The 20,810-nt window shown below is 40.9% G+C and overlaps 2 protein-coding genes across 3 annotated transcripts in view; both read right to left on the bottom strand.

The window, feature by feature from the left end:
- LOC131689098 (somatomedin-B and thrombospondin type-1 domain-containing protein-like) overlaps positions 1 to 20,810 on the bottom strand; it is a 203,424-nt gene that overhangs the window by 169,848 nt on the left and 12,766 nt on the right. The window lies entirely within an intron of this gene.
- On the bottom strand, positions 10,521 to 10,940 carry LOC131687374 (uncharacterized protein K02A2.6-like). The gene has a single exon (XM_058971458.1). The coding sequence runs from the start codon at positions 10,938 to 10,940 to the stop codon at positions 10,521 to 10,523; it is 420 nt and encodes a 139-aa protein (XP_058827441.1).

Here is a 20,810-nt window from a genome sequence, read left to right as displayed (position 1 = left end):
CTTAACATTCCACTGACACAAACTGAATGAGCGAGATATTCACGTCGATAAGACAATGTTCATTCGTGAATTAGGAAGACGGGTAGTATCGTTACCTTGCAGCTTCCTCGTTTATAGATAAACATATAAGAAGTTTTGCTGATTCAACAAGGCAGTTTCAGTTACAAACCTTTAAGAATTACACCCCTTTCAGTCCCCCCGATTAATCATTTTTGTGCACAGTTGGCACAGAAGGCGAAATACCTGATGAAAAATTGAGCCGAATTAACACATCAGGCGGAAAAATTTTAAGCAATTTCATTCCATACCGTTTTACATTTATCTATGAATTCTGAAAACTAATTCACTGACAATCCTTCGAATGCGTCGCGGGAAACCGAAATTTCGTAAAATAAGTTGACGTTAGGTGCTTGAAGATAACAGACGGAGTATTTATTCAGTACACTTCATATCAAGACCAGTATACTGGGGAGACAACTTTTGGAAACTGTGACCTGATTGGTGGATTATCTATTACGCTACATAACCTTATTTTTTGTATTTCGATTATAGAGTTTTTAACCCTAGAGTCATTTGCCTATTTTTCTGGGTTAGAAAAAACTCTTTTGAAAAATCTCTAACCCTACACACCAAAAAATATGAATTGTATCGTTGACGTTATTGCAAACATGACATAATTTAGTAAACCGTAATTCACGAAATGACGAAATATAACCGCGCTCCGTTTAATTTTTCATGAAACATATACTTTACATGGGCAATGACATAAAATTACACGCACTGCCATTTAGAACAAACGCCATATGTGGCGTAAAATTACATGATTTGCGAAATTAAACGCCATGTTACATTAAAATGAAGCGTAAAAGTAAGTCATTTTTGATACTAGTATATGTCACGTAAATTCACACGATTTTTTCTAAGTGTGTATGTACGGGGTTGGGAATCGAATCCAGGAGAGCTGCGCATAAGGCAATCTATTCACTAACTACGCTGTGGCAGACCCCTGTCAAAAGATTTTTTTCACCAGTGCAAATGCCGTTGCAACATTCTTTTTGCACAAGAGAATAAAACAAAGGTGCTTTTATGATTTGTTACTGTTGAAGATTTTTACACACTCTTTTAGCCATTTGCTATCAGTAGCATCCTGCCATACACCGAGAAAAGATAGGTGACCAAATTTTTACTTTACTATCTCCTGACTTTCTTATATCTCACGTAATTTATGTCTCTTCCTTCGCATTCTCAATGTTTTCATTTTATCTTAAATGGATGTCGAACAACTCCGACTTACTACTGAAAATCATACAAATTAGACCCTATAAGAACTTCTTTTGAATCGAAGATAATTCGCTAATTATTAAAAAAAATTCGAAGGAACTGACGAAGAACCTATTTTAATCCATTTTGTGGTGCAAAAACCCACCCCTCCACGTTGACTTTGAATGCCCTAGATTCGAAGAAGTCCGAAGGGGTATGCCTGGTGTGACAGTGGATAATATCGTTGAAGACGCAGTCAACAGAGTGATTACGAGTATATTCTCCGATCTGCAGAGGAAGTGGCGAAGGGACCAACAAAGTAGCGCCATTGGTTAGAACGCCGATGTGAAACCACGAATCGGGTTTCAGGAGAATTACCGCCGCCGGGGAACTCTCTGACGGTGTAGACTAGGTTCACCGCTGGGGACCAGTTCAGTAGCTCGTGACGTAGCAACGGGTTCAGGTCGTCCGAGCGTTAGTGAACCGGACGACGGGATTCACTGGCATCGCCGGACCGACTTGGACACCCTACCGAATAGCTCGTGAGTAGGCTAGATCCACCACCGGAGATTAGACCGAGTAGATCGCGTTGAATAGCTAGCAGTGGGCAGTGGGGCGCCACTGAACCGGAAGCAACGCTCCACCCGGAATCGCCAAGTGCACCTCAGCACCTACTGCCTTGCCCGTTGAGTAGGCTAGATCCACAACCAGGGAACAAGATCTAATAAATAGGGACAAAGAGGGAAGTAAAATGACAGAAACGAACATCGGTATCAGGAGAAATCTACCGCCGAGCTCGGGAGAACCTCTCTCGCCGAGAAATTCTCCGTCGTGTTGGAGTAGGCTAGATCCATCGTCGGGGAAAAGATTGACTAGTTCGCGAAAAATATTTTAGTAAAGTCTTGAGCCGAATGGCTCATCGGGGAAGTAGAGCGAAATGGAACGAGAAGGGAACCAAAGGACCTAAAGGAGTTGAGATGCTAAATGGTACCGGACAGGACTCAAGAAGTTGTTATGCTAAAACCAAAGAAGAATAGGAATCGGGAGAACTTCCTTCGCCGGGGAACTCTCCGTCGGTGTAAACTAGATTCACCGCCGGGGACTAGACTGAGTAGACAGCGACGAGACACCACCAGTCGCGGGTCGTTGGGGCACCAGCGAACCGGACGCACTGCTGCACCAAAATCGCCGAACTGACCTCGAAACCTGAGTGGTTGGCTCGGTTTCGGGAGAACTTCTCTCTCGGGAATTCTCCGTCGGAGTAGGCTAGGTCCACCGTTAGGGACTAGACCGAGTAGTTCGCCAACACGCCGGGAGCTCATCAAGTAAGTGGTGCTAAATGACACAAGGGAGCCGATTCGTGGTGCTAAATGGCTCAAAGAGCCGAAGGGCTTGCTAAAATAGCCAAATTGAAGTTTGCCACCCAGATTGTCTTCTTAGGGGAAGTGCACTAAGTCTCGACCTGCATCCAGCTTTCTGATTGCCATGCAGAAATTTCCAGTCTGTGTGGACAGTGGAGAACTAGTGGTGTGTCGAGGAGTGGTGCTGTAACCGTACTGTAGGAACTAACTACTAAGTAGTTGAATTAGAGTGAGTGCTATGCACATAAAAGTAATGCCGTAAGGTAGAGCCGGTGAAGAATCAGATTCTGGGCAATATTAGTGGTTCTTAACGGATCGGGTGGTGGCAGCCCAAACCCGTTCGCTGAATACGGTTTTGTACATTTTTTTCGTGCATTCTCAGTGCTTTACTGAAAGTTTTTTCTGCTCTCAGAAAAAACGTACATACACGCACATACATTTCCCGATCTCGACGAACTGAATCGAATGATATATGACACTCAGCCCTCCGGGCCTCAGTTAGAAGGTCGATTTTTAGAGTGAATACATAGCCTTTCTTTATATGAGAAAGGCAAAATGTGGGAGCAGCTTACTCTCCTGCTAGAACATGAGTGAATAGTTGTGATAGATTAAAATTCATTCGCTAATTATATTTCACGCTCTTGAAAAAGTTACATTTTTAATGTCAACGTGGACTGACCCTGTATACAACCCTTGTTTTATTATTTGAATGTAATACATATAGTGGACTAAATGGAGTGATATTTTTAATGTGCAAAGACTCCTCTGTACAGCCAACGCTCCACAATTCTGTAGTAATTGTTACCAACTATTATCTTCTACCACCATTTCCTAATAAAAAACGATGAGATGCAATGTAGGCCAAAGCAACCAAAGTCAACAAATCATTCATTTTTTAAATTTTTCTTGCAGGCACTCTAAATCAAATTGGCATCCCACGACACGCAGGACGGAGTGCAGTCAAGCTTTAGCTCTAATGGCATTTCATTTGATTTTCGGAAGCATCCAAATGGATAAATTGTCCGGAAATAATGGTTAAATTTATCGCAGTACATTGGCTCCAGTTCTGTGAGGCATTCTGGCTTGGTTTTATTTAACCTTCTTGCAGGCTGCTGGAATGTGCAATCGGTCTAGTGCTAATGCATAGTTCACCACTACACGAAGCTGCCCGGCCAAACTTGTCACCAGTAGTGGGGAAAATCAACCTCGTTAGACGATTACTGGGGTGTGAAGAAATGTAACAAACCAAGCATGAGAAAAAGTGCTTAAGTTCTTGTAACGTTCGCTGCAGTTGAGTAATGGTTGCCCGTCGACATGGCTACACTTGTAAGCTGTGAAAATCTAAACATGTTGTCCAAAGCTTAGCAAGTCAAGTCCACGATGAATGACTACACATTAAACCATGAGAGCATTTATCTAATGCTCATTCTCAGTTTTGAAATGTGATCGCAAGTGATGATGTCTGACACCATTAACAATGTATATAACAAGGTGTGAAAATGGCAAATAGTGTCGTTTAACACGTCAATATGCCAGGATCAGGAAAGTGTTGGATATAACGCGTTACTTTAATCCTTCCTTACTCCGATGTTGCTGTGATCCACAATGAAATCGAATAGCACAGTAATTATTCACGAAATAGTACATCTACTGAAAGGTGCAATTCGCACGAATGTCGCTATCCGAATCTAAGATTAACTTTCACAATTTCACAAGCTGTTGAAAACAAATTATTGGAATATCTGGAAGATGAATGAACGTCTACGACCAATACAGGATACTTCTTAAGAACTTTTGAAACATGTTATGTAAAAAACCCCGGCGTAAAAAAGCTTTTGCAAATGCCGTGTCAAATAAACGTTTTATGAGAAAAAAAAAGTACAGGATGCTAATAAAAAAGCACATATATGTTAAAGAGCAGGAGACAAAGCAAATTCTTGGTACTAAATTTCGTTACGGAGCTTGGCGTTCCGTTTCGACAGTGCTTTGTCGATTCTTAATGTAATGGACAATTGCAGGGCAAGAGCAGCGATTCTACGGACCAATAAGAATCTTTTCTAGCTGGAGCTCGAACAGAAAACTGGTTTATAAATCCAGCGTCTTACCTCCAAACCGACAGATCATGGTATGCCTACTACAACCAATACAATTTATGAAATATGTAACTGTAGATGAAACATTGGCATTGTAATCTCCTAAGAGAGACTCGAATGACCAAACCTACTTTAACGTAGTTTAAAAAATAGTAATAATAAAACAAAAATTAACATCGCTTATTTTCCATGCTGAATAAATACAGACAGTGTATTATTACCTGTGTAATTCGAATTCATTTTATGCGAGTTGGTAAAGAAACTTGAATTAATCTTAATATAAAGTTCAATGCTGCTCCTTTATATCTCTTCAATTACAGGGCAGTAAACATAAATTTAACTTCCATTGTACTGAGTCCTAGGACCGTCAGCTAGTTCAAATGGCATTTTCCACCAACCGAACAAGGGATGGATGGAAATTGTCTTCATGTAACAGCAAAACATCCGCCGACCCCTTCTGAGCATTATGCGCCTGGTGAACCTACATATGGTATCAACTGTCGTATCATCATGATGCAGTAGCTGCCAGTTTCACAGAAGAAGAAATGCTCATATGAGCTACGTCACCATTAAAGTTGGAACTGCCCAACGAGTGCCCTGAAGGAATAATATCAAAATAAGAGAAACATGTAATCTCTCAGCTGTAAAAACAGAGTGCATCTGGTACATAATCATGGTTACATTTACGCCACCCATTCGACCACATATGTATAATTTTCCAACCGACGGTGGCGTTTGCCAACTTTCAATCATAAGACACCGCTCAAAGGCTCAAATGCAATTAATTTAGTAAAATTTAATTAATTGTCTTCGGAGACCAGAAACAGAAGCGACACATACATTTAAGATAATAGGAAATTTCTGGCCATTCGTCGTTCAACAACAAAGTAACTTGCTTGGTTGCAGCCTCCGTCATGCCTGGTAGAATAATATCAAACTAATTTAAGAGGCCTTCCATAGGACAATAAACTTATGTTGTAAATTACCATGTGTTACCGGCAAACTGAACAAAGGAGTTGTATGGTTGTTTATCGAAATATGCATCGCATCGGGTATCTTTAACGAGGTTTCTCTTGCAAACTATGTCATTTTGGGCAAAGTTCGTCTATCTGTATACTTTTTTACCACGAATTACTACCTACATTAATTGCATTGTTTCAACATTCGGATGATTCTTGCAGGAAATATACTAGCAAATTTCATTGCATCGACCCGCTCCGTGTGGATATACAACTTCAAACGTTCAAACTGGTCGAGAATAAGCTTTGATATTCCCTTAAGAAATGTTCGAAGCGCTCTATGGTAGAGCTGTGAAGAATTGGGCACCCTTCATGTTGTTCCGAGAGCGTCCAGGAAGTTGCACGGAAAAAATTTGTTCCCAAATTCGTGGTAAAATTACCAATAGTTCTGAAACAATCACTTTTTAACGTTAAGAAAACAGGACCTGGAACAAAAATAATGTGGTTTATATTTGTGTTTAATTTGTCTTCTACAACCCCTGTAATGCTATTTTATTTTTGGTGAATTTCAGTCACGGTTCCCTCGATGTCACTATGACCGTAGCGTGGTCTTCTGGCTTCCTTGGCGGAGTCTCAGTTTGGCGCCCCCTCTGACGTTTAAAATACGCACACTGAGACCGCGCACTTTTATACTACCGCACTCCACTTAAGCCCAGAAGCGGTTTGTTTGCCTCTCAATTCAAACATCAAAATGGCACAATACCAACACAGCCGAATAAGTCTATAAGACTAAGAAAATTAAACTGGTAAGAAATGTATATTACAATATCCCTGAAGAAAGACTTCCCGTTTGGGTGTTTAAACAATTTCGCATAGATATGTGAATACAACAAAAGTTGTATAACATTCCACTAAGACAAACTGAAAGTAGGGTGGGACAAAAAATAGATTCCAGCTACGAGCAACTTTTTGGGTCCTAGAACAACTGGTCGGTGTTAAATCAGACCGGACTAAGTCGCAAAACATCAAAAAATGAGATATTGATAACATTGGATACAGAATTTCTTCAGCTACATTCGACTTTTGCCAGATTTGAAATATATAACAATAAGCAAGAATTATGGCAAAAAGTAATTTCCAATTATCATGTAAAGGATGCTGCGATTCAAACTTTAAACTCGTTTTTATCGAAATCAATAAATTGTTACTTAGTCCTGTCTGACTTAACACCGACCAACTATGCAAATTCTTAGCTTGATACCTGAAACTATATTTTTGCGCCCACTGTTTAAAGTTTACTAGGGATTTTATATGGAAAAATTAACTTTCACAAAATAATTGCTCCAGGAGTCGCCCATTGCTTCCTAAAAATAAACCGTTATGTGGTTTTTGTAGGAAATTTAACACAGAAACAATGTCTCGAAAACTACGAAACGATCTGAGGCTTGAGAAAAAAGTTATTAAGCTGAAACCAATTGATGCTCTGACGATTGATAAAATGTTCATTTTTTCTAGCACCACTGTTGTTGGTTGTCCAATTATATGCAATTTTGTTTTGATCTTCTCTTATTGTGTCTAAATCATTTTTCTATGCTGTTTGGCCACTTGGCAAGAGTTTTGAGAGATAAATTGAGTCTTCTTTTGCACATAATAAGAGAAAATTGAAGATTTTGTATATAATTCGACCGTCAACCTGCTGTTATGAAAATGCTATGAAAAGTAAAATTTTCATTAATCTTCAGGGCATCAATCGGTTGTTGCTTAATAACTTTTTCCATAAGCATCAAATCCTTTCGTGGTCTTCTAGACTTTGTTTCCTTGACAAATTTCCTATAAAAACCAGACATCTATTTATTTTTGGGAGGTAACGGGTGACTCTTGGAAGAATTAATTTGCAAAAGACGTTTCCCCATCCCATGTAAACTTTAAACCGTGGGTGCAAAAATATAGTTTCACCGATCGAACTAAAAATTTGCAGAGCTGTTCTGGGAGCTAAATGGGACCCAAAAAGTTACTCGGAGCGAAATTTTATTTTTTTTCATGTAACCATGTCCCACTCTAATGACCAGGTATTTCACTATTAGGAGGACGAATTAAAGTAATGATACAATGCAGCAAATAAGTAGTTTTGCTGACTAGACAAGACAGTTTTGGTAAAAACCGTTGAGAATGACGTTCTTTGCAGACCAGCAGCTTATTACTTCCTCAGACGATGTGCACAGAGGGCGAAGAACATCGATGTAAAATTGGGTAGAATTAACACATCCGTCGGAAAAAATTGAAATGAACCAATTTTTATACAATATAGAAGTATGTATAACTTTTATCAAAAAATGCAGAAACTAATTTTCTGAAAATCTTTCGAAAGCGACGCGGAAAACCCATATTTCTTAGCCTATTCCGGACAGAGCTATCAATTTGGAGCACCATCGGAATAAAACTGTCAGGTTGAAGGTGACGTTAGTGGTGACAAGTCTTTTATGAAGGAATACCGCATCTGGGCGTGGATCTACTGAAACAAGGGAATAGCTGCTTGAAGCATCATTTGCTTCCTTGAGCGAGGATTTTGAATGGCTATGGCACTAGACGGTACAAAATTGTGTGTCCCTATAAACTCGTATTTGGCAGGACTACTTTGCGGTCAATGACGTCATCGTCTGCCAGTTCCGCGTGTCATGCATTGCCGCATTGTACTAATACTAGAAAATGTGCAATTTTAGTATCAGGATTACTCTTTTATTAGGATTGTTGAATAGTGTGCCTATTGAAGGGCGAATGCATATGATGTATTACCATATCCCGTGGGCCTTTGCCGAGAAATCTGTAGCGCTCTCTTGAAAAGCGCTCCAAATCTTTTTGTAGAAATACTAGATATACAATAGTTAACGCTCACCACCAAAAAACTTTATACTCAATTGGCTCAGGAAGAGTGTGAATTTGATGATCCTTATGTGGAGACTCTTAAAATTGTGAGATTAAATTTTTCTCATGATATGTTGAATATTACAGCTCGAAGAATCTCCAACAAGGGATTGGTTGCGCTTATGTTGGGTACCAGCAACTTTGTGATATTGCGGAAATGCTCCTGGGATCGAAAAGACTTCAATCTTCACGATACGGCATGGGATTCTCGATGATAATTGTTCTAGCTTACTCCACGATCTTCCCTATAGCTTTAAGGGTACCCTGCTTTACCACCAAAGGCAACATCAGCTCACCTGTGTTTCTATGAAACTGCGACAAGGAGCGATAAAGTTTGCACTAACATTCGCTATTTTGAAGCTGAGATTTTCGTGTTGTGCAACTCAAACCTGTTCATTATTTATACTTTCTACTTTTCATTTGAGAAGAACCATTTATTATGAATAAATCTGAATAGAACTGACAGGATCGTAGCGTGGCTTTCGAGAACCTTTAGAGGAGTCTTAGTTTTACGCCACATTGTTGTTCACATTGGCTTTTTTTAGTTAAACTCTCGAACAATAATAAGGTTTGTACCTGGAAATGGCACACTTCTACTGAATCATTTAATGACTTATCCTCACTTATTTTATAAAGCAGATCATGATTTCAGGCTAATCAGGCGCCCTTGACGGGGACCAGCCTAGCCAACCGCACATTACGGGCCTGTTGTTTAACTCGTAAACTAGTTCACAATGCTATTGATAAATTTATTGATTTGTACAGACACTTATATGCTAATTCTAAACGAACATTTAGACATTTGATTTTAATATCAAATTTGGCGTAAACTCTGTTGAATGACCACAACATGCTCCCAGTGCAGTGGTTTGTTTCATCTAAATTGAGTCCGATGAGTTGGTAGTCGAAAAAGCTTCGTATGTCAGGTCTGTCTCGGCCGGTGTTACGATGTGAAAATAAACGAGGTGCTATCGTAACAAACACTTTATTAAATAAATACATTTAATTAAAAATACACGTCTCGTGTTCAGCCGGCTGTGGATGTCTGACGTCTCTGCTGGCCGGTGGTATCGATCACATCCGGTTGGATGACAACTGCTGCTTGACAACTGTCGGTTGGCAGCTGTCGGTTGACAACTGTCGGTTGACAGGCGTGAGCGTGCGAAGAATAGGGTCGCACTCCAATACCTCCCCTTTTAGTAGAGCTGGTATGGCTCGTAGCGGATCGGTACAAGTCGCTGTCTCGAAGAGCGACGCAGGAGCGCTTCATCTGGGTCAGGTCCCCTAACAGGAACTCGTGTACGACGTTGCTGGCTAGCCGGCTCAAAGAGCTCTCGTAAGAACTGCAATTCGTTCAATCCTTCTGGTTCAGCTGGCGGTGGCGCTGTTACCGTGGTAGTGGCATCTTCAGACGGCTTAATACCCCAAGCGCCTAAAAGAATATCAAGAGGAATAGTCTGCTCTGCCTGATCTGGTACTCCATTACAGTCGTCATAGCGTTTCCGCACCTGATTGCTGTGTGAGCGGATTATTCGTTGCCGATCCGGGAGCCACACATTATACATGACATGTCCTATGCGTTCCAGGATCTTCCCAGAGACCCAGCACCAGTTGTTGCCTTGGTGCACTTGAGCGTACACTTTGTCTTGCGCGTCAAAGTTCTTCTCTTTCGCACCATGTTTTGTGTTGAACTGTCGGTTCTGCTTGCTGTTGTTGTCCTTTATGAACTTGCTGGGTGGACGAAGTAGTTCTAAGGACGTTCGCATTGGACGGCCAAGAAGGATTTCAGCAGGTGATTTTTCATCAGGTGCACTCCGTCAGGGTGTTGATCTGTCGAGTGCCTCATCCAGGTCTTCCCCTCCTCCTTGAATTTTCTTGACAGTCCTTTTGAAGGTGTCAACAAAACGTTCCACTTGCCCATTGCTTTATGAATGAAATGGTGCCGTTTTGAGATGCATGATCCCATTTGCCTCGCAAAACTCTTCAAAGGTGTCACTGGTGAGCTGCGGGCCGTTGTCCGTCACCAAAACTTCCGGCATCCCAAATCTTCCAAATATTTTGCGAAGACTCGAAACGGTAGCAGCTGTGGTAATGCGTTTGCTCGGAATGATTTCCGGCCACTTGGAGAATGAGTCCACAACTAGTAGAAAGTAGGTGTCGTTGATAGGACCGGCAAAGTCCGCGTGTACTCGCTGCCAAGGTTTCTCAGGTGTCGGCCACGATTCAAGCTTCGTCTTTGGGTCGGCCTTCGCAACTGAGGCACATTCTTGACAAGCACGCACAAGGATTGTGATTTGATCATCGATGTTTGGCCAGTAAACATAATTGCGTACTAATGATGTCATACGATCGATACCAGGGTGCCCTCTGTGTAGTTGTTTGAGGATTTCTGTTGTAATTTCTTCGGGATGACAATCCGTTCACCGTACATCAAAACATTTTGCGCCAAGTACAGCGAATCCCGACGCGCAAATAGCTGCTGGACCTCTGGTGTTCCGGAGAGAGCTTTTGCGTCACTTGGCCATCCTTTATGTACGAGCTCCACGACTCTCTGCAACGTCCAGTCCTTGCTGGTCTCGGCGGATATCGTCTTAAACGACACAGGAAGACGCTCGATGGTCTGGCAGACAATGCTGCAGATAACTGTTTCCATCTCAATCGATGCAATGATGTGTTCTTCATCGGGTTTAACATGCGAGTTAATTAAACGCGAGAGAATATCTGCATGTTCGAAATGGTCAGTGGAAATGTACTCGATACGGAAGTCGTACAGATGCATGGTTAGGGCCCAGCGTTGGAGGCGGTTTGCTGTATATGGCGGAATACCACGCTTTGAACCGAAAATCGCTAACAACGGCTTGTGATCGGTCTGAAGAACGAAATGCCTTCCGTAGATCATTCTGTGGAATTTTGTGACCGCGTACATCAGACCCAGGGCTTCTTTCTTGATCTGGCTGTAGCGGGACTCGGCTGGAGTTAAACTTCGGGATGCATGATAGATGGCTTTCTCTGATCCGTCCGGAAACCGGTGTGCGACGCGGGCGCCAATTCCCACGTTTGAAGCATCTGCAGACACAACTATTTCAAGGCGAGGATTATAGTGCGCCAGCATGAGCGGTGATTGGAGGATTTCCTTAAAACGATCAAAGGAACGCTGGCAAGCATCAGACCACTGGAAACTGTTACTTTCCTTAAGCAGTTCATCCAGCAGTTGGCGAAGTGTGCGCATTTCGCGGATATATTTCCCATAATAGTTAATCGCGCCCAAGTACGATCGAAGCGTGGGAACATCATGAGGTGGAGGCATGTTGACGATAACCTCAACCTTGTCAGGATCGGGGCGGATACCGTCCGTATCAAGAAGCTGGCCCAGGTACCCACCTGACGCATAAAGAAACGACACTTCTCGAACTTGACCGTGAATCCGTACTCTTTTACTCGCTGCAAAACACGATACAGATTCTGCTTGTGCTCCTCGGCGGTGCGACCACCGACCAGGATGTCGTCGAGGTACGGAGATGTACATGATAGTCAGCATGGCATCCATGATTTGTTGGAAAGCGCCGGGAGCGCTCTTGCCCCAGGGGAAAGTCGGTTGAAACGATAGAGTCCCTTGTGGGTGTTGATCGTGATAAGCTTCCTACTTTCTTCGTCGACCTCGACTTGAAGGTATGCATCGGATAGGTCGATGTGGCTAAACATCGTGCAATTTGCCATTCGATTGAAAATGTCTTCAGGGAGTAGAAGTGGGTAGCTGATTGATTCGAGTGCACTATTCAATCCAGTAGAAAAATCAGCGCAAATACGAACGGAGCTGTCCGGTTCGCGAACCACCACGATGGGTGCTGCCGAATCCGGATAGGTGACTGGAGTGATGATGCCCAAATCTTCCAGTCGCCTCAGTTCATCTTCGACAACGGCTTTCATGTTGTATGAAACTGGTCGCTTCGGTTTGAATACAGGCTGAGTGTCCGGCTTGAGAGTGAGTCGCACTTGTGTTGTAGTGCACAGACCCATACGATTGGTAAACACATTGGGGAACTTTGCTTTTAATTCCAATATCTACTAATCAGGTTGTTGGCTACCAACCAGCTTGCAGAAGGACGAAAATGGTACGTCCCAGAGCCCACACTCATCCATCAGGTCGGAGCCTCAAACATTCAGAGAAAGGTCAGCACAACAAAATATAACAGTTACCTTTCTGTCTAGTTCCTCCGATAGTGTACGTTGCTCGGAACATGGCTTCTATGCCCAATCTGTCTCCTGAAGCTGTCTGCACTTGACAATCCGGTGGAGATGTCTTTGGGGCCCCGACATTGATCCAATTTTGTCTGGATATGATGGTAATGTCTGAGCCAGAGTCCAGCTGCAGTTCAACTGGTACTCCGTTAATTGTTGTCTCCACATTGCGCCGGCCGCGCTTCAAATTGCTGACGGTTACAATTTTGGCTGCGTGGTTTTTGTTTTGCTGCTTCCCATTGAACGGCTTTGAACGTGATTTTGACGCGAAACAGACACAGTAGTTACGTATAACGGGTACTTTGGTCCAGCATAGTCGATAAGACAACCGGTCTTATAAGTGTTCTATAGAAGGTTAGTTTCGTGCGGTAGCATACGTTTTTCGACCGAATGGTTTTTTTGGAACCGACGATTAGCAAGGGGTAAACAAACCAACACTTTTGTTCACTGATTTCTAGACGGAATATTATCCGTGAGCTTAAGGTTGGACAGAGAATGTGCAAAATTCACAAACGAAAAAAGCAGTTTTTTTCCACACCGTATGTTAGATCTTCATAAAAATCAATCAGCGTATGTAGAATGTTGTTACAGTACTGCTGATTGATTTTTATGAAGATCTGACATACGGTGTGGAAAAAACTGCTTTTTTCGTTTGCGAACTTTACCCTTTCTCTGTCCAACCTTAAAAACGATAAGACTGTTGGGAAGACAAGACGCACCCGGCGTTTGAATAAAATTACTTTATAAATTTATTCTCAGTCCGAAATATCATATTTGAATTCAAAAACAAGAAAATATTTGCTGTTTTTAGATTACTCAAAAATTTCCAAGCGAACTATTTCACGTGAATTATTTATTTTTTCCTTATTTTATGTGCCTGTAGAAAAAAAGCCCCACCTTGTCCCACTTATTTCTCTTCGTGGTTATAAAGTTAAAGGTCTCTACTCGTCACAAACAAAATTCTAGCTGCTTCGTGGGTTATTACAAATTTTGTGGAACATTTTTTTTAAAATATTTATGATGAAAACACCCTTTAAATGTCGTGATAATATCTATCACTCTTAGAAACTTTTTTTGATTATTGTATATTTTCGAAGATTTTGGAATAAAATATTTTAATCCAGAGATTTTTGATAAAAAAATGTTAAAACTCATTTTCTCGATTATTTTTTAATGTCATGTAGCGCCATCTACATAGGTTATAATGCAAAAGTGTCTTTGATACATATGCAAAAAATATCAATACAAACAAGTTTGCCGAAGAAAGTTTTTTAATAGAACGCCTCTGTCACAAGATAGATTTGATCTATATCAGTTTCTACTTATCTAGATTAATTCCGAATTTGTTAATGCTCATATCCATCCAAGATCCTTTACTGAAGACACTAATCCTCTAGGATACACACCCAGGGCGTTAGAGGGTTTGAGCGTAGAAAATTGCATTCTGCCCCACTGTGTGCCGCCTACAAGGCAGTCCTCGTGTTCCAATGTACTGGATTCTAAGGTGTGACAACGCTATTGCTCTCTCGCTCGGTCTCTGTAAAGCACGTGGATATATGGAAAATATATGGAGTCGAAATTTATTACGTAAAAAATTTACAGAAATTGAGCTAGAGAGCAATATAGCATTGCCACACCATAGAATCCAGTACATTGCTCGTGTTCTGTTGAGGAGACTGCGCCTGTTGGCTGAATGCTTTGTCGGCGAATATCAAAGCGGGTTTCGAGAAGGACGATCAACGACGGACCAAATGCGACAAGTTCTGGATATATTCCGGGAATACAACTTGCGGACTCACTATCTGTTTGTGGATTGCACATACGATTCAGTAAAACGAAATAAATTGCGATCAATATCAACATCATTGGCGTTGATCGCAGGGCAGTGGAAGAGACATTGTTGCCTTTTAAAAGGGAAGCTGCAAGAATCGGTCTGACTATAAACTTTGACAAGGCAAAGTACATGGTAGCTGGTAGAGAACGTGCAGTCGTGTTGGGTTCGAGATGGAAATCGATGGGGTACGCTACAACAAATTCATATATCTTAGAACACTAGTCGTTATCATATGTAACGATGTTAGCCGCGAAAGAAAAATTCATGTTGCTGCTGCGGATATGGTTTAAGTAGTCAGCTAAAGTCCCACAGCCTAAGGATGCGCGCAAAATTTGCTGCAATTCAATACCCGGCAACACAGTAGAAAATGGAGAATGGCGCAGACACATGAACCCCCAACGGTACCAAGTATACAACCATGCTGACATTGGAAGGCTATCAGCATGGTTGTATACTTAGCAGACTACAGTTAACTGGGCTTGTAGTGCGGAATGACGAATGTTAAAGTTATGACCTGGAAGAAATTGTCGACTTCGGGGCATACCCCGCTCTCGCTGGCGGTGCACAATTGAGGAAGATGCACGTGCGGTGGGCGTCCATGGAACTGGCGGTCCAACATCGAAAAACCTGGAAATCCAAAATACACGCACGAGCTAGAGGCTGGCGAATACTGCGAAGTATTCACCTTCATTAATATAAAAATACTACAAATACTATTAAAAAATTTATCGACTCTTGTACTATAATGAATAATTACACGGTACCCCGAAATAAAAAAAGAATGTAACTTTTCAAGTGATCCAGAAAAGGTTGCAGGTCTGGTCAAATACAATACAACCTTACGTTTGATCAAATTAATATACCCTTAATATATTGATTTATAGCAAAAAACTATTTCTCGGGTCTAAAAAATTAGTAACGCGGTGGGCGTAGCGTAGTTGGTAAATCGATTGCCTTGTACGCAGCGCACCTGGGTTCGAGTCCCGACCCCGCATATAGGGTTAGAAATTTTTCATTTTTTTCTAACCCGAAAAGGCAAATGACCTTAAGGTTAAAATTTCTATGATCGGAATGAAAAATAAGTTACGCGGTCATTTGTTATGTTCTTTTATTGAAAGTATTATGCGGTATTTTTCATAACAATCAGTTGAAAAATGCCAATGTTATTGATTTTTTTTTGCAAATTATAAATTTGCTCACATGAACTTTTAAGGGGACGGTTTCATAAATTTTTTTCAAAGAATCGATTTTTTTGCTCGATTACGTATACATTTAAAAGCATGTGTGTATACTTTGATGTTAAAATTAGGAAAAACATCGGAAGTTATGATTATAGGATCCCATAGTGCGCGCATTGCCTCACTGATCCCTTAAGAGTTCATGCAAGCAAGTATTTAATTTGAAGAAACAAAAATTAATTTTACCATTTTTAACCGAATGTGGAGATAAATAGATCGTTAAATGCTGAACCAAATCTCTCTAAATTTTTAATAAAATAAGAATGTTGAGTAATTTTCCTAATTTTCATGGAAAAATCGCAAAATATTGATTGTTGTCCCAAACCCGCAGAGTATTTAAACGAAAGAACATAACTTAGTAAACCGTTGGAAAAGTCTTTTCTTCAGAACATTGAAAATCAGTTAAAAAATGACAGTGTAGAATTTTTTTATCGGCAAAGGTTCGGAAAATACGAATTTTTTTTGCAATATATCAAGGTTACACAATTTTTCATACATTATTTTGAATTGCATTTGATGAGATCTACAACCTATTCTAGGTTACTTGAAAAGTACAAAATCACTATAGCACTATCACTTTTCATGTCCGACTTTTTACTGGCGCATACACGGCTCCAAAACAATGTTTCATCAAAACTTTGGGGATCAAGGAGCATGAAAAACCTGTTTTAGGTTCTTCTTTCGCAGTGCTGCAAATTGCTCAAAATTTACCATCCGATGCTCAATGCAATTCCCCTATAATATTTACAATAATCAAATTGTATGGAAAACGTAGTCGAAGACAGTCTAAATTGATAGGGTTTATCAGTATTCAATAATGATTCGAGTCATCGTAAATATATCCAAAATTTATGTTACGCCCTTAACAGAAACTGTCCTTGGCAGCACTGCTCCAGCGGGATCTAGCTAGACAAATTGCAATTACTTCAGTTCTACGAATAATACCTATGCTAGCGCTCAAATGAAATTTAATAATCTCAATAATTTATTTTTTAAGCTAGTCTTGACTTAGCCTAAACTCATAGTTATAGATAGAAATGGGTTTGTTGGGGTTAAAGACATATAAAGTTCCTCTGATCGTTTAGCTAGAGAATTTAAAAAAAGACCTGGTTAATCGGCAGTAATTCACAAGAATTATATTTTAAAATGATTTATCCCATTCATTGATCAGCGCTTTTAAATATGTAAGATTTGAAAACACGTTAATTTTTTTAAAATTATTGTGATGTATTCAATAGGAACTTTATAGTACTTCGCGATCTTGCACTTCAAACTTTGATTTTATATTTAGGGTAATTATAACTAATATCTTATATTTTATAGAGGATCCTACCAATAGCGCGGTGCGAACATGTGAGCGGAGTCTTAGCGCCACCTTTCCCGAGAAAATTTATGCGCAGCACTACAGCCATGAAAAAATAGTTACAATAAAATGTGAAAAAGTTCATTCATGTACACATTTTCTAATACTTTTATCATATTTGTTTCATATAGGTGGGAAAAAATCGAACTCTTATAAAAATTCATTATAAAGGGGCGGCAAGTTTTATTTTTGGCCCCGAGCAGCAAAACATCTCGCGCCGCCACTGCGGACGGCATGCGTTGCAGCGGCGGCGGCGGAAATGGACTGACTGCCAATTAGCACTGTGTCTCGCTTCAAGTTTATTAAACTTTTGCACTCCTCCACCACCTTTTCCAGTGTGATGTCCTGCGTCTCATTGATTTTAGAAAGCAGACGCAATCGTATATCCGTGTCTTTAGATGATCTCAGGCCGCATACAAAGATTTAACATTTGAACTGGTCCTCCTTCAGCTATTGTAGCTTGAAATCGACACAAGCTCAGTTCACTTTGCAGGAGTATGTGATGAAATCATCGGACTGCCGAAAATTGTTCTTAATTTGGCAACCGTTTGCTCAAATGAGTACTCCTTTGAGAGCTTAGGAAGAATGAATGAAGTGTACCTTTCATGTGCAGCAGGGTTAAGTTTTCGAAGCAGCAGTCATACCTTAGCGTCGTCGTCCAGCTGAGTTGCGTCTTTTTCGAAGAGGTCTGCATATCTGGAGAACCAGGCGTCGAAAGAACATCCCGTCTCCGGATCGTAAGCGAATTCGGTAATATTTCTCGCTAAAGAATCTAGAACCAGCTCGTTCCGATTTGTGCTCTGGACGTTGCCTTGTATGTTCGTCATTTGTTCTGCCATTCGGGCCAATAGCATATGTTGGTTGTTCAGGATCTGTAGGATTGTTTCTTTGAATGGCTGATCCGTACTGTAACATGTTGATGATGCCGATTGCAGTGGAATTGGCGGTCCCGGCATGGCGAGCACGAGGTTAGCAAGCGACACGAAGTATTTCTTCCGATTTTTCGCGAGAAAAAAAAACTACCGGCATTTCACAGACTCGTCGCCACTTTGTTACGATGTGAAAGTAAACGAGGTGCTATCGTAACAAACACTTTATTAAATAAATACATTTAATTAAAAATACACGTCTCGTGTTCAGCCGGCTGTGGATGTCTGACATCTCTGCTGGCCGGTGGTATCGATCACATCCGGTTGGATGACAACTGCTGCTTGACAACTGTCAGTTGGCAGCTGTTGGTTGACAACTGTCAGTTGACAGGCGTGAGCGTGTAAAGAATAGGGTCGCACCCCAATAGTCGGCATAAAGTCGCAGTTTTATCAATGAGTCAGCATAGTCAATAGCATTTGTAATTATGTCCAAAATCACTGTGAAGTAACACTCCAGGTCTGCACTGTTGGCGTTCCTCGTAGGGAGAGAGATGATCGAGATCTGACCAAAGTAGCAGACAAAAAGCGTAGCGTAGGAAGCACTTAAAACGTTTTGAGGCAATCCACGTATTCGAAGAATTGTGTGTTCCGACGATTGAATTTCAATTCGACACCTTGGCGGTATCCAGGGATGTAATGCACCTCAGAGCAAATAAAGAGAAGAATAAAAAACGCTCTTTGCACTTTTCATGCGAACCACTGCTCTTCTCGTTCAAATAAACCTCTTCATTCCGATGTGTGTTGCTCCCATACGTGCATTCTACTCCATGACTGCGCAACTCGAAGAGTAGAAATAAAGAGGCTCTTTAGTGTGAATCTTGGTCCCACGCGCACGGAAGCAGAGAAGCCAACCAAAAAACATCTTAAAAACGTTCTTCCGATCAAACTTTATCTGAATTGTAGTTTTATTCGCATTCCTACCTGCTTGCCAGTGAGGGGAGGCACAAAAAGTGGCTCTTCAAGATGACTCTTTCAACGAAATTGTGCAGCTCTTGGTGAACAGATCTTTCTTTTTTCAAGTTTCTCTTTGTCCGATCGTTCTGCACATCGCAGTGTTTTTGTGCTGCTCTATTTTTCTTCGGTGTATTTAGCTCTTTGTGGCATATTGTGTAAGCAAATAACAAGCCTGGCGGTATCCACGGGTATGGAGAATTTAAGCTTTTGATCCAGATAGACGACGAGTTGTTTTATGGATGTGACCCGTTCAATTTTTTGTAATAAAAACAGTGGAAAAACGTGACCGATAAAATCTTATAAAATTGCATTTACATTAACTTCCATGCCGTTGATATCACTCTACGCAAAAAGCGCATCAATTTCGAAATAAGAGCACAGCAATCTACAGGAGTTTTTATGCAGTGGAAGAAGTTAAAATCTTCGGCGTATAGCAGCTTAGGAGATTCACTCGCTCTGCCGAGGTCGGTAACAAAAAAAAACAAATAGCAGCGGGCGCAAGCGACTTCCTGGGAAGAAGATTGCGCATCCGCAATTCGTACAAAAACACGGCGTCCTGTTAATTACGTCCAAATTCACTGTGTCAACTAGTCCGGCAACCTAGGCCTTTTCATCTTCTCTACAACAAGATGTTGAGGAACCCTGTCAAACGCTTTTGACAAGTCAACGAACGTATATGACATCCACTTGTTGCCTATTATCAAAATGCTCGAGTAGATTGGAGATCTAACACATTAAAGTCGTTGTGATAGAATATTTTCTAACAAAACCGTGTAGTTCTTCGACGATGATATGATGCACGGACTCGTATAAGGCATCGTGCAACATGCTTTCAAGCTTCTTCAGCAAACAGCTGAGAATCGAAATGGAATGGTAATTATCTACGTCGTGAATAGTACAATTCTTATGAATCGGAGTTATTGCGGTGGTTTTCCATGCACTCGGAAAGATACACTCCTCTAGCGATCGGCTAAAGATGATGGTAATGGCAAAGGTAAGATAGGCTACGCTGTTTTTGATGAAGCGTAGATGCTTGAGGTTTTTTGGTATTGGATGAAAGCTATGCGTGGAATGTTGAGATTATAACGGGGCTATCAGTGCAGGTGAGGTGCAGTGGTGAGTTATTACTTAGCACACGTCGAAAGAACAACGAGAACAACTCTGATCCACGCCGTCACAGTAGATGCACCGTTGTAGCGAACGTTTATATCTTCTTGCGGTTTCCAAATAATTTCGGGTCATTTTTTATGTCGCCATGTTGCACAAAAATCACAAAAACAAGACACTTTTACAGAGTTGTATTGGCGTTCTACTTGACGTGACTCAGTTTTTTCCCAGGGGTTTTTGGTTTTGAAATTTCGATTCGTTGTCTTCTATAAACGGTTCCGCAAATGTTTCAATTTAGCGTTCCACCAAGGCTGTTTAAAATTGCTTTGACGATAGGGGAGAGTAGGTACACTGCAATTTTAGTTTTTTTCTCATAACTTTTTAATGAAATAAATATTTTAATTGAAAAAATCGCCATTTTGTAGTCAATTCGAATGTGTGAAACATGTTTTTCTGGACAAAAGCCCTTAGAAAGTAATCGTACTTGAAAATATTCATATATAATTAGCTCGACAATCTTATACAACCGTTCAAAAAAATTGTAAAAACGC

The sequence above is a fragment of the Topomyia yanbarensis genome, chromosome 3 (genome assembly GCF_030247195.1).
Source record: "Topomyia yanbarensis strain Yona2022 chromosome 3, ASM3024719v1, whole genome shotgun sequence".
Classification (NCBI taxonomy): Eukaryota; Metazoa; Arthropoda; class Insecta; order Diptera; family Culicidae; genus Topomyia; species Topomyia yanbarensis.
This window is presented reverse-complemented; position numbering and strand designations above follow the sequence as displayed.

What these genes read in the sequence shown, in the direction of transcription:
- LOC131687374 (XM_058971458.1), bottom strand. Translation starts at nt 10,940, where the DNA reads ATGACATCATTAGTACGCAATTATGTTTACTGGCCAAACATCGATGAT.